This window comes from Myotis davidii, unplaced genomic scaffold (genome assembly GCF_000327345.1).
Source record: "Myotis davidii unplaced genomic scaffold, ASM32734v1 scaffold970, whole genome shotgun sequence".
In the NCBI taxonomy this organism is placed as follows: domain Eukaryota; kingdom Metazoa; phylum Chordata; class Mammalia; order Chiroptera; family Vespertilionidae; genus Myotis; species Myotis davidii.
In genome coordinates, this window is record NW_006282204.1 from 333,622 (window position 1) to 343,847 (window position 10,226).

The 10,226-nt window shown below is 56.8% G+C and overlaps 1 protein-coding gene across 1 annotated transcript in view; it reads right to left on the minus strand.

Annotated features, from left to right (window-relative positions):
- Positions 1-10,226, minus strand: part of DNAH3 (dynein, axonemal, heavy chain 3) — a 181,263-nt gene that overhangs the window by 4,836 nt on the left and 166,201 nt on the right. The window contains exons 55-58 of the mRNA XM_006752778.2: positions 9,327-9,443; positions 4,692-4,846; positions 3,953-4,120; positions 2,204-2,346 (exon numbers count right to left, since the gene is read on the minus strand). Of these exons, the coding sequence (XP_006752841.1) occupies positions 2,204-2,346; positions 3,953-4,120; positions 4,692-4,846; positions 9,327-9,443 (583 nt within the window). The remainder of the gene's footprint in view (positions 1-2,203; positions 2,347-3,952; positions 4,121-4,691; positions 4,847-9,326; positions 9,444-10,226) is intronic.

Sequence of the window (10,226 nt, forward strand, 5' to 3'; positions counted from 1 at the left end):
GAGGGTGGGGGAGGGGAGGGTAAAGGGGAAAGAGCAACCAAAGGACTTACATGCAGGCATAGAGGCCTAACCAATGGACACGGACAACGGGGGGGTGGGGGTGGGGGGTGGAGGTGATGTGGGGACAGGGACACATATGTAATATCTTAATCAATAAAAAAAAAAGTAATTGTACTAGATTACTTTTTTGTAATCTGTTTTTCTCTCTTAGCATATAGGGATCTTTTTCCCAATTCATGGTATTTATCCTTTGTAATGACTGTAAGGTATTCCATTTTATTTAACTATTCCCCAATTGCTGAAACTTATTATTTCTACATTGTTGTCCCTGCAAACAACATTGCTAGGAATATCCATCTACATCAATTTCTGTGCAAATAAATAATGATTTGCTCACTAAAAGTAAAAATTTTAGGTCAAAAGGTAATGTAATTTTAAGGGTTTTTATCTAAATTGCCATCTCGACCCAAGCTGTTCTTTTTAATAGACTATGAAGCGCACCTAAGAAAAGGCAACTGAAGGGCAGTCTGGGAGATGCTGCCTGCGCCTGTCTCTCTCTGGCCTTGTGACAAGGGCCTCGCCACGTCCAAGGGAATGCACCTTAGTGCCAAAGAGCCTGCCCCAGAGAGAGCAGTCATCTCTAAAGAGTTATGAAATCCCAGCCAAATGGACACGAGAATGGCCCAGTGCAAGAAAGGGATTGTGGCGGGGTAACCACGAGATGTTTGCATTAAGGAAACGGAAGGGTCAGGTATTCCGCGCACTGGCTGAGCTGAGGAGTCAGGTCACCGTCCCACAGGCCTGAGCCGTGACACCTGGCCACCTGCTTGCAAAGGTCTTCCTTCTGTTCCTGCAAGTGGGGGCTCTGCCAGCTCCGAGGTCCCAGTGCCACGGAGAGGACATTTGCCAGAAGACACACTGGCTTCTCTGAATTGGAAGCTGGACTGTCACCGAGTCCTTCGGGGCTTCTCGGGCCACTGGGTGAAGGCCCAACGGCAGTGAGGAGGGAGGCTCGAGTATTGTCCTGTGTGACCGTCCTGACCATCATTGGAAAATAAGGCTACTGTTACCTTGTTGGCTTCTCTGACCACAGCGCGTGGCAAAGGCTGTAAAACCCTGCCACGCCAAGGATGAGCCCGTGGCCTCACAGGGGACGGAAGCCACCAGGTCTGGCGTTTGAACGTATGAGGACTGCAGCCCCTGGTGCCAAGTTACCTGACTCACCACAGCCGTGCCACAGCCTGGCTCGCACCCCAGACTTCGCCGGGCTCCCCAAATAGCCAACTGCTTATTGACTCCAGAGAGGAACCCTTAGGCTGCTGGAACCAAGAAATTCTTAGATGACATCCTTCCAGTTCCCTCGTCCTTCAGTCAGAGCTGCGCGAAAGCTGAGCAAGGACCAATGAGGCAAACGGAGGCAGCAGCACCTGGCGTCTGCAGCACTAAAACCTTGGAGGCAGCAGCAGGGCGTCTCCTCATCTGGCCTGGACGGTCTTTGGGAACCTTTCAGTTTTGACTATAAATCAATCAAGATAATCCCGGAGCTCAGTGCTTAGATAGCACCCGGAGAAGTGAGGAGAGAGCCCGTGCCAGTCCACCACCCCTTCCCTGCCTCTCGGGAGAGCCTGTGGGACGAACGTCTCCCCTCCCCTTGCTCCATTTACCCTGAATGGCTAAGTGCACAGGCTCTGGAATCAGACAGCCTGGGTTCGAATTCAGCTCTTCCACTGAGTGGCTGTGTGACCTTGCACTGTTACTTAACCCGTCTGGGTCTCAGTTTTCCCACCTATAAAACGGTGGTAGAGGGACTACTAACTGCATATTTCAAACGACTGCTCTGAGGTGGTTGCAAACGTATGTGTGGTGCTCGGAGCCATACCTGGCACCAAGGGCGCAATGAAAGTGGCTGCAATGATTGCTTCTACTTGTGCTTGGTATTGGTTTTAACCTGACACCTGACTTTGCAGATATCAAATGAATAAGTGAGTGAGTGAATGAGTGAATGAGAGAGGGGGAATGAATGGAGGAATGAGTTAATCCTGGGCAGTACTTGTTGGTGTGGTCCTCTCTCCAGCCCTCACTATGGTGGGACGAGCCACTGCCTCTGCAGCCCCTTAACAAGTGTCCACCTCCACTGCTGCCAATGTGACCCCCCCGCTGTCCCGCGCCACCCCTGGGACCCAAATGAGCCCGCCCGGCCCACCTGTTGAACCTGATGAGCTCCTGCCTCAGGACGGTGTTCATGGACTCCTCATAGACCACAGGGTACAGCTTCATGACGACTTCCAAGTTAAAGTCCTTGGGGAGTTTGCAGAGTATGTCCTGGGTGAGCTCCTCAATCACTTCCTTCAAGGACAGAGGAGAGGGAATAAGAAGCAGGCCTGTGGCCGGGACTTGTCTGGTAAACCTGAAGCGTCGACCTTGTTCTTTGTAAACACATCTGTTGGACCTCCTGTGATGTTCCTCCAGGCGGAAGGTGTTGGGGTGGCTGGGGAAGGACCCCCACACCAACTTTGGGGAAGACATCACCCTTGGCCCAGAAAGTAAAGAGCTGAGCAAAGAGCGCCCTATTCTCATTCCTGGAGGGAGCCAGAGAGCGGGAAGCCTGGGCAGCCCTGACCCTGAGAACCCCGCTGCGCGTGCCCTGGGTGAGGCTCCCACAGCTCTCCCCCGGGGCGTCCAGGACCCCCTCCTGATAGGAACGGGCCTCGAGTAGGGCCAGTGACAGAGACTCCGGGGAAGGCAGCAGCCAGGCCTCAGCGGGAACAAGAGCAGCCAGAGCAGTGGGCCTTGCCAACCAGGGAGGGTGAGGCCCGAGGAGCCAGGAGTGAGGAGGAGCAGGGCTAAGGCTGGGAGCACACTCCTCCCCTTCCCACTGTGCCCAGAATTCCCACTCCGAAATGGAGATGCTGCAACCAGGCTGTGACCCTCAGCGATTCCCACTTCTCCCAGGATGAACCAGTCAAGGAACCAAACACGCAGAATCCACCATTGAGCTCGGCTGGCGAGGGGAGGGGCATGCGGGAGAGAGGGAGGCGAGCGCCAGGGGCTGGTGGCCTGGCTCTGGCTCTGCCTCTGAGTCTATGGGCGCCTCAGCTGGGTCTCTCCCTGGCCCAGGTTCGCGTTGCCCGTCTGTAGATTGAGGATGGCGATCTGACCACAAGAGGCCCCCAGGATGGGCCCAGGTGCTTCCAGTTGGAGCCCATGTGAGACAGTCGCCCTCCTTTGGGTCACCACCTCCTCTCACGCCCTCCAGGTGAGTCGCAGGTGCTGCTGGGCACGCAGCGGCGGCACAGCCTAGCAGTGGCACAGCCTTTCCAGCGTGTCTGGAAAGAAGCGGCGTCTGCATAGCTTCGTGTGCTGTCTGCGGGCCGCCAGGACTTTCCCAAAAGGAGTGGGTGCCATTCATGGCGGGGGTGAGGTTTTCAAATAAATGCTTTTCAGGCACATAGAGTTGGATTTTAAATATTATGTAAAGGGAGTATAGGTCTATGGGGGTCTAGCAATGACTCCTACAATTTCATAGCTGACGTTGGACACACTGTGATCCCTGCCAGGCTGTACCCCACTGCCAGGCTGTGCCCCCTGCCAGGCTGTACCCCACTGCCAGGCTGTACCCCACTGCTAGGCTGTGCCGTCTGCCAGGTTGTACCCCACTGCCAGGCTGTGTCCACTGCCAGGCTGTGCCCACTGCCAGGCTGTGCCCCCTGCCAGGTTGTACCCCACTGCCAGGCTGTGTCCACTGCCAGGCTGTGCCCACTGCCAGGCTGTGCCCCCTGCCAGGTTGTACCCCACTGCCAGGCTGTACCCCACTGCCAGGCTGTGCCACCTGCCAGGCTGTGTCCCTTGCCAGGGCTACCAGGCCTCCATGTTTCTGCCTCCTTGCTCATCTCTCACAGTCCTGTGCCCCAGATGGAAACCCACCTGGGAAATTGAACTCAAGCCTGGTTACCTGAGGAGACTTGCCGCTCGCGCCCGCCTGTCTGGGGAGCGTCAGCAGCACCCCCTGAAACAGCTGGTTGGTCTCCTGGTTGTCCTTGGTGATGTCAGCGTTCTCATGGAGGCCGAACACCCCTGGGTGGGCTGTGATGGGAAGGTTCCTGAGGTACTCGATGTAGGACTGGGAAGAAAAGCTCCAGGTGACACACATGTGGGTTCCTGGGGCCCCACAGGTCACTAGGGCTGGGTCAGACCAGCCCGGGCAGACACCTGTGCGGGGACACACCCCAAGCTCGTCCCTGTGCCCGGGCTTTGGAGCCTGACAGAACGGGGCTTGGATCCGCCCTGTTCTGTCAGGCTCCGTGGGGGTCCCGGAGCCTCACTCCCTCGTCGAAGGACATGCCTGGGGGCGCAGCGGGGCGCAGTGAGAGATGCCCCTTTCCGTCCTCCCTCCGGACGTCTGGTTTCCCTCGCTCCTTCGGTCCAGTTTTGGCCCCTCCCTTTCACCACGTGCTGAACCTCTCTTTCCAAGTAGCAACTTCCAGGCTGTTCGCCGCCAAGCTTCCCCTTAACACCCCTCTTCCCCCAGGAAACCCTCCTATCTGAGAGACCTGGTCTACCGAAGACTCAGTGTTCATGATCAATCACTCTCTCCCTCCTGGGCTCTTGGAATATTGGAAATAGCTTAGGGACCCAAATCAGGAGGCTCAAGGCGGCCCCTGGGCCCTTGCTGGCCTCCCTCCACGCCTCACCTGGTAGGAGCCGTGGGGGGGGATGTAGTAAATGTCTCCGGGGGCGACGTAGTAGTGGTCCTGCTCGATGTCCTTGCAGTAGAAGGTGGACAGCAGGGACAGCAGGAGACGCCTGTCTTTGTCATCGGTCACTCTGCCTCCATAGTTGCACTCCCCTGGAGACAACCGCAGAGGGGGAGACTGAGCCCCAGGACGGGCGCCCTGAGCTCGGTTACTAGCCTAAAGCAGAGGATTCTTTGAGCCCAGGAGCCTGCGGAGACCAGGGCTGCTGGAGCTGCGCTCAGCTTGGGATGAGAGCAAACCTGTTTGCTGTTGTGGCTGCTCTAAAAAGAACCCAGGCCACCACGTTACTAGCAGATGGCAAACAGCTAAACCAAAAGCCTAGCGCTGCAACCACCAACGAGCAGCATTTAGGCACCTTCCACGTGTGTGTGTGCATGCGTGTGTTTGTGTGTACATATGCTGGGGTCCAACCCCAGCAGGTCCCGGGGTCCGCAAAGGTGTGGACGGAGTCGGCGAAGAAGGAATGACATGGAGACAGCGTTCAGTTGATCAGCAGCCTTGCCAGGATCTCTAGCCACAATCTCCAGCCAAGTTCTGTAGCCATGTTCCCTTGCTAGGTTCTCCAGCCAGGTTCTCCAAGTTCTCCAGCCAGGTTCTGTAGCCATATTCTCTCGCGAGGTTCTCCAGCCAGGTTCGGTTTAGGTTCTCCAGCCAGGCTCGGGCGCCAGGTTCTGTAGCCGGGTTCTTAAGCCAGGTTCTGTCTAGGTTCTCCAACCAAGTTCTGTAGCCAGGTTCTGACCAGGATTTCTGCTGGGGAAGGGGTTAAGAGGTTTTATTCCCTCCCTAACTTCAGGGGAAAATCCCTACCTGGGGAAACAACCTTTCTCGGAGAGGTGACCTTGGTTAAAACACAGCACCAAGAAGGTGAGCAAACATATTAAGAACAGTATGCCATATACGCCAGGTCCCTTGAAACAGCAAGGATGGACTGGCTCCCGGCATACATACGTGTGGCAGACATTATAGCAATGTGGTTCCAGTCAAGAGCTTTGGCATGAGGCAGTCCTGGGTTCCCGTTCCAGCTGATCTGGGTTCCAGCCTCTGTCACTTAAGAGCAGCCTCCTCGCTGACATCACTGAGCCCATGGCACAGGCTGGGTGAATGGCGCTGGGAGCACTGAGCAGCAAGCGCGGCACAGGAGTCCTTTACGTGGTCACAGCTGTCACACACAGTCCCGGGGGCTGAGCCTATCCTTTTGCAGCTGCTTTGGGAGATGACGTCCTCACCCCCGTCATAACATCATCCTCTGAGACTCAGGTGTCTGTGCTCAGATTTCTACAAGAACATCCAGGGCCCCTTGCCAACCCCGGACACAGCTTCCAGCTGGTCCAGACCCACGGGATGTGGCACCACATGGATGTGGCATTTGGAAGTTGTGGACAACACACTAGCCTGCGAGGAGGAGACGTGTGTGTGTGTGTGTGTGTGTGTGTGTGTGTGTGTGCGCGCGCGCGCGCAGGACTCTCCAGCAGGGTCGGCTCATTTCCAATCTGAACCATCCCAGAAAGAGGAAGGTCTACAGATAAGAAATAGGAAGTACGACCCAAGTTGGGAGCAGAGCCCTCAGTTTTTCTTGGCCCAGAGTTGGAGGAGGATCCTGGTGCGTGTCGAGAGAGGAGGAGGGACTAAGGGGCGCTCCCATGGCGATGCACCTGGAGACACTGCAGCTTGCTCTGTTGATGTCTCAGGTCTCAGCACAGTGTAGACTGGACATTAGCGGCTGGTATGCTGTGAAGAGGTTTGTGACAGCTCCTGGCTGCAGTACTAAAGGGAGCGCAGTTTGCCCCAGGGCACCAAGTGAAGGGCGTCTCCTGCAGAGACCTGCGGAGTCCTGTGGCCACCCCCCTGCAACTAGCTTTTTTCAGGGGCTGGTCCTGAGGCTCTAGTCTTGCGTGCATGAGGGACAGTGGCTTCCTTCCGGCCACTGCTCCGCTCTCTGATGCAGGAGTGCAGGCTCCGGGACCAGGTTGGGCCGCATCTCCCGCCTCAGGCCTCACGGCTCCTGCGGCAGGCGGGGCTGGGGCTCTGGAAGATGACTGCATGCCTCTCCCAAGGCCTCAGGATCATCCGCATCTGTCCTTCCCTCCAGGCACATGGGAAGGTTACACTATCCTGGGCCGTGCAGGCGGGTGGGGCAGGCGCCGTTCCTATGCATTTAATTCCTGGGACCAGCTCTTTAGCGCTAGCCTGTGGCACTGACCACACAATTGTATGTTGAGATGGTGGCATCAAAAGTTGGTGGAGCCCGGCCCGGGTGGCTCAGTACCGATCCATGCACCAAGTAGTCACTGGTTCGATTCCCAGTTAGGGCACATGCCAGTGTTTCGGGCTCAATCTCCAGTAGGGGGCGTGCAGGAGGCGGCTGGTCTGTTTGGCTCAGGAGGCAGTTGTTTCTCTCTCACTGATGTTTCTCTCTCTCTCCCTAACCCCTCTCTCTAAAACCAGTACAAACATATTGTTTAAGTAAGTTGGTGGAGCCTTTGCCAACTGTGCCCTGACATAATTACAGCGAGCAGTCACTTTTCCAGTTCACGCTGGACATGTAGATGGGGCGAGAAACGGGCCATTGATGCCAGACACCCTTGAGATGTGGGGACTGTGTGTTATGTCAGCCTAACTAGTCTACAGGCCTGTGGGCGGGGGGAGTGGCAGTGCTGACTGAGCCGCAGGGCAGCTGGGCTCTCAGTCCGTCCTGGTCCTGCCGTCTGCAGAGGCGCCCGTGCTTCTGGAGAAGACCCTCCCACAAACCAGCTTCCACGGGCCTGACGCCGTGCGTCCCTTGGGTTTTGTGTCGGACACTGTGCTGAGTGAAGGTCTGTGTGACCTTCTGCAACTGAACTTTATCACGGAGAGCAGGACTTCTCGGCCTCGGCACCATTAGCATGTGGGCTGGGGAGTCCTGCTCTGGGGGCCGCCCTGTGCGTCCTGGGATGTCTAGCACAGCCTGGCCCCCCCTGGTGCACTCCCACTGAGCTGTGACAACCCAGTGTCTGCAGACATTGCCACAGGCCCCCGGGGGTCAAAATCCCCTCTGCTCTCAAGCCTCAGTCTAATCAGCTGTGAAATGGGTCACTGACGGTGCACAGATTGCCAGGAGACCCAGTGCACTGCTCTGCTGTGGGCAGAGGGGCTCCGTGGAAAGCCACAACACAGGAGATGGGCTCACAAATCCCAGCTGGGCAGGCCATGGTGGGTGTCACTCCCAGGCCCCTGACTGCTGACCTTTGTCCTAAGCAGGCCCCGCCCAGGGCAACGCCTTGGAAATGCCTACTCAAGTGCACCCTCTCAGGACAGCGGAGCCTGACTGTCCTGTCACTGACCGCCTTGCTCCCTCCCCCTCCACGCAGCCTCCAAATTCCATGAGCACAATCACAGTCCCAAACCATGATGCTGGGAGCATTTTCTCAGTCTGTCCAGGTTTTGCTCCCAGGCGTGCCCTCTGTTTGGCTCAAATAAATTCTTACAAAAACTCTACAGCCCAGGCTGGTGGCTCAGTTGGTTGGGGCGTTGTCCGTACACCAAAACGGCGTGGGTTCCATTTCTCATGAGAGCACTAACCCCTGGCGGGGGTGCACAAGGGAGACAGCCAGTTACGTGTGTCGCTCTTTCCCCCTCTCCCTCCCCTTCCCCTGTCCCTCCCTCTCTCCCTTTCCCCCCTCTCCCTCTGTCTCTCTCTCCTCTCCCCTCCCCTTCTCCTTTTTCCTCTCCCTCCTCCCTCCCCTTCTCCCTCTCCCTCTCTCTTCCTCTCCCTTCCTCTCCCCATCCCCTCTCCCTCTCCTTTCCCCTCTCCCTCTGCCTGCCCCCATCTCCCTCTAAAAGTCAATAAAAACACCTCCTCCAGTGAGGACTAGAAAAGACTGCTCTGCAGGCTTGGGCATTAGCACACTGACAGTGTCTACAGAGTCCCTGCCCCAGGCCCGGGGAGAGGAGCCACACAGCCCTTAGCTCTGGGATGAAGAGACTGGAGTGTGGTCTGCAGGGTGCCCCGTCTCTCACGGAGCTGCACTGTGACCCCTGGCCACCGCGTTCCATTCACTGAGCACATCCTGTTTTACCCTTGAGGATAAAGCCAAGTCTCCTACACCTCCATCCTCCATCACAGACAGCAGGCGACTGACCAGGCTGCTGGATCGGCCATGCTGACTGGATTGCTTTCCCACAACTGCAGGTTTCCACCTCAGGTCCCTCTGCGGGGAACCTCTCTCCGCATCCCCATCCCATGGCTCTACCCCTTCTTCTTCCACTTATAAAACTCCTAGTCATCCCTCAAAACCCATCTTTGTGCCTTCAGGAGGTTTCCCATGATCATCTCCTGCCCCAGCCTGAGGCTACTCACTGGGCTGCCTTCCTACTTTACACGTGTTTCTCTCGTTGAACTTATCACCGTATTGTCATTAAAAAATATTTTTCTCCCTGTGGACCATTTGAGGGTAGGAATTAATATCTTAATTTCTTTCTTTTTTAAGACAATATCTGGCCTGGTGACAGCGTTGGTGTGGCTCCGTCTGCGGAGGGGAAGCCTGAGCTAGTCCGGCTGGGGATGGCGGCGGAGCCCCCTGCGCGCAGAAATACCTGTCAGGTAGGTCAGAGCATCGAAAGGCACGTCCTTGTAGTCGTTCAGGAACATCTGGACCTGTCGCACGCTGATCCTCAGGTCCGACTCGTTGAACTCGTAAGGGATGTTCCAGCCTGCGTGGGGCGGGCGGAGGGCTCAGCGTGTGGGCCAGACAGAGCTCCGGGCCATCAGCCTCAACAGGGATTGTGGCTGCGGCCCCTGAGCCGAGGAGGCATCCGTCCTAAAACCAAATTCCGGGTGGCCGCCCCTTCACAGAGGAAGGTGCCAGCGCCTGCAGCGGGGCACGAGGAGCAGCGGCTGGACACAGTGGAGGCACAGGGCTCCTGGCCAGCAGGAGCAGCGGGCAGCGCCCTGGGCCTTGAGCCCAGCCAGCTTCGGGCTCCCTCCCTGCAGGAACTGGCGGCCCTGGGTTTGCTGAGAAATGCCCGGGGCCACACCAGCAGCCTGAGTGTGAGCAGAGCTTGGTGTAAGACAGCAGGTCGATGGGGGCTGGGCTCAGCCGAGTCACTTCATCTGCTGAACATTCACACTCAAATTAAAAATGATGAAACGGCCCTAATGGGTTTGGCTCAGTGGATAGAGCGTCGGCCTGCGGACTGAAAGGTCCCAGGTTCGATTCCGGTCAAGGGCATGTCCCTGGGTTGTGGGCACATCCCCAGTAGGGAGTGTGCAGGAGGCAGCTGATCGATGTTTCTCTCCCATCAATGTTTCTAACTATCTCTCTCCCTTCCTCTCTGCAAAAAAATCAATAAAATATATTTTTAAAAAATGATAAAATGGCAGAGTAGTAACTCATGCTCTGGCACATGCGGCCATTGGTTGCGAGCCAAGGAGGTGCCCAGTCCTTGGGAGACCCGCATGGTGGGGCGCGGGAGGCCGCGGCTGCAAAGGCAGAG